Source organism: Gossypium hirsutum, chromosome D12 (assembly GCF_007990345.1).
Source record: "Gossypium hirsutum isolate 1008001.06 chromosome D12, Gossypium_hirsutum_v2.1, whole genome shotgun sequence".
In the NCBI taxonomy this organism is placed as follows: Eukaryota; Viridiplantae; Streptophyta; class Magnoliopsida; order Malvales; family Malvaceae; genus Gossypium; species Gossypium hirsutum.
The window spans coordinates 5370360-5372192 of record NC_053448.1 but is presented as its reverse complement, the minus strand read 5'-3'; the positions used below and the strand labels follow the sequence as shown (position 1 = coordinate 5372192).

Genomic DNA, 1833 nt, shown 5'->3' with positions numbered 1-1833 from the left:
GTCATGAATATTAGAATAGCAGCTTACCCCTTCCCGGGCATACTGTTCGATCATGAGGCGGTATATCGAGACAGTGTACGACCTCTCGATGCCCGAATGAACACTCTACCTACAAAAAACAAATATAGGGTTTAGGGTTGGTAACATTAGTCAATATATTATGACTACAAATAATGACAATTTATATTTTATCACTTGTTCAGCAGTTGATAGACATACGGTTGGTGACTAACGGATGCCAAAAATGGCATTCGATAGAGCGCCCAGGACTACAGCAGTGTGAGGAATCCACCCATGTCTAATACATCTGAGTTTGTCACCCGAAAAAGCTCCCGGTACAACACTGCTAGAACGGCGGAGCCCCAGCTATACGAGCTAACAGTGGACAAATCAGCTAACAGGGGCAAGTACATCAAAGGCACGTTGTCGTTGTTTGCATCAGACATGAGTACTCCCCCTACGATATGCATGATGTACACTCGAGCAGCGCACATCAACTCACCTTCAGTGGTAGTCACTGATAATTGTCCAAATTTGGCTTTCAGCCATGTAAATTGTAAGCCCGTAAAATTTGACTCACCGTCCCCTAGCGAGTCCCCCAAGAGCTCATAACAAAGTGCAGTCGAATCGGTAAATGAAGATATTCCTGTTACGGGACTCCCGTCAATTAGGAGCCCAAGCTGCATTGCAACATCCTCCAAGGTCACCATGCACTCCCCGCACGAAAAATGAAAAGTGTGGGTCTCCGGGCGCCACCGCTCCACTAGCGCAGGTAATAAATCATAGCGCAAGTCGGAGGACCGGATCAATGCTGCTGACCCAATCCGGCTTGCTCTAAGTACGGCATCAATCGTGCATCCGGAGCTTTCTTTAAACCTCTCACACGGCCCCTTAATACTCGGTACGAATCTTGATAGTGTTAAATTACAAAAAAATATTATGATAACATGATTTATTTGTATATACTACATATATCCTTTTTAAATAAAAAGAACCCATGATTAACAAATAATAAATCATACCGCATTATTAGCCGCATCAGATATGTGTCTATCGGTTCGAATCAATGGAGCCATTGTGATGCCTGCAAGTTGAAAAAAAAGTTAATAAAAAACTCTTACTTCGGCCATTTGTTCGTATTTTTTTCTCCGCATTTTATTACTTTAAAAATATCTTAATTTCTAATTTTATAATTTTACATTGTTTGAAATTTATTAATTTAGTCTGTTTTTTAAATTAAATTGGTATAAGAAAAAAACCTTTATCCCTGCCCTTTGCTCGTATTATTTTCCCGATTTTTATTACTTTCAATAAAAATATTTTATTTTCGTATTTTATTATTTTATATTATTTCAGTGCATTTTGTTTAAAATATTTGTATTAATTATTTATGAATTTTTAAAAAAGTTAGTAATACACTCTTACTTCGGCCATTTGTTCGTTTTTTTTATCCGCATTATATTATTTTAAAAAATATCGTAATTTCTAATTTTATCATTTTACATTATTTCAGTGCATAATGTTTAAAATTTATTAATTTAGTGTGTTTTTTAAATTAATTTGGTGTAAGAAAAAACCCTTATCCTTGCCATTTGCTCGTATTATTTTCCCGATTTTTATTACTTTCAATAAAAATATTTTATTTTCGTATTTTATTATTTTATATTATTTCAGTGCATTTTGTTTGAAATATTTGTATTAATTATTTCTGAGTTTTTAAAAAAGTTAGTAATACACTCTTACTTCGGCCAGTTGTTCGTATTTTTTTATCCGCATTATATTATTTTAAAAAATATCGTAATTTTTAATTTTATCATTTTACATTATTTTAGT

The 1833-nt window shown here is 34.3% G+C and overlaps 1 protein-coding gene across 1 annotated transcript; it reads right to left on the bottom strand.

The window, feature by feature from the left end:
- Positions 1-269: 269 nt before the first annotated feature.
- On the bottom strand, positions 270-1027 carry LOC107940525 (protein MAINTENANCE OF MERISTEMS-like). Its single transcript, XM_016873968.1, has 2 exons — positions 1023-1027; positions 270-909 (listed from the first exon to the last, which is right to left on the bottom strand). The coding sequence occupies exons 1-2, from the start codon at positions 1025-1027 to the stop codon at positions 270-272; spliced, it is 645 nt and encodes a 214-aa protein (XP_016729457.1).
- Positions 1028-1833: the final 806 nt, after the last annotated feature.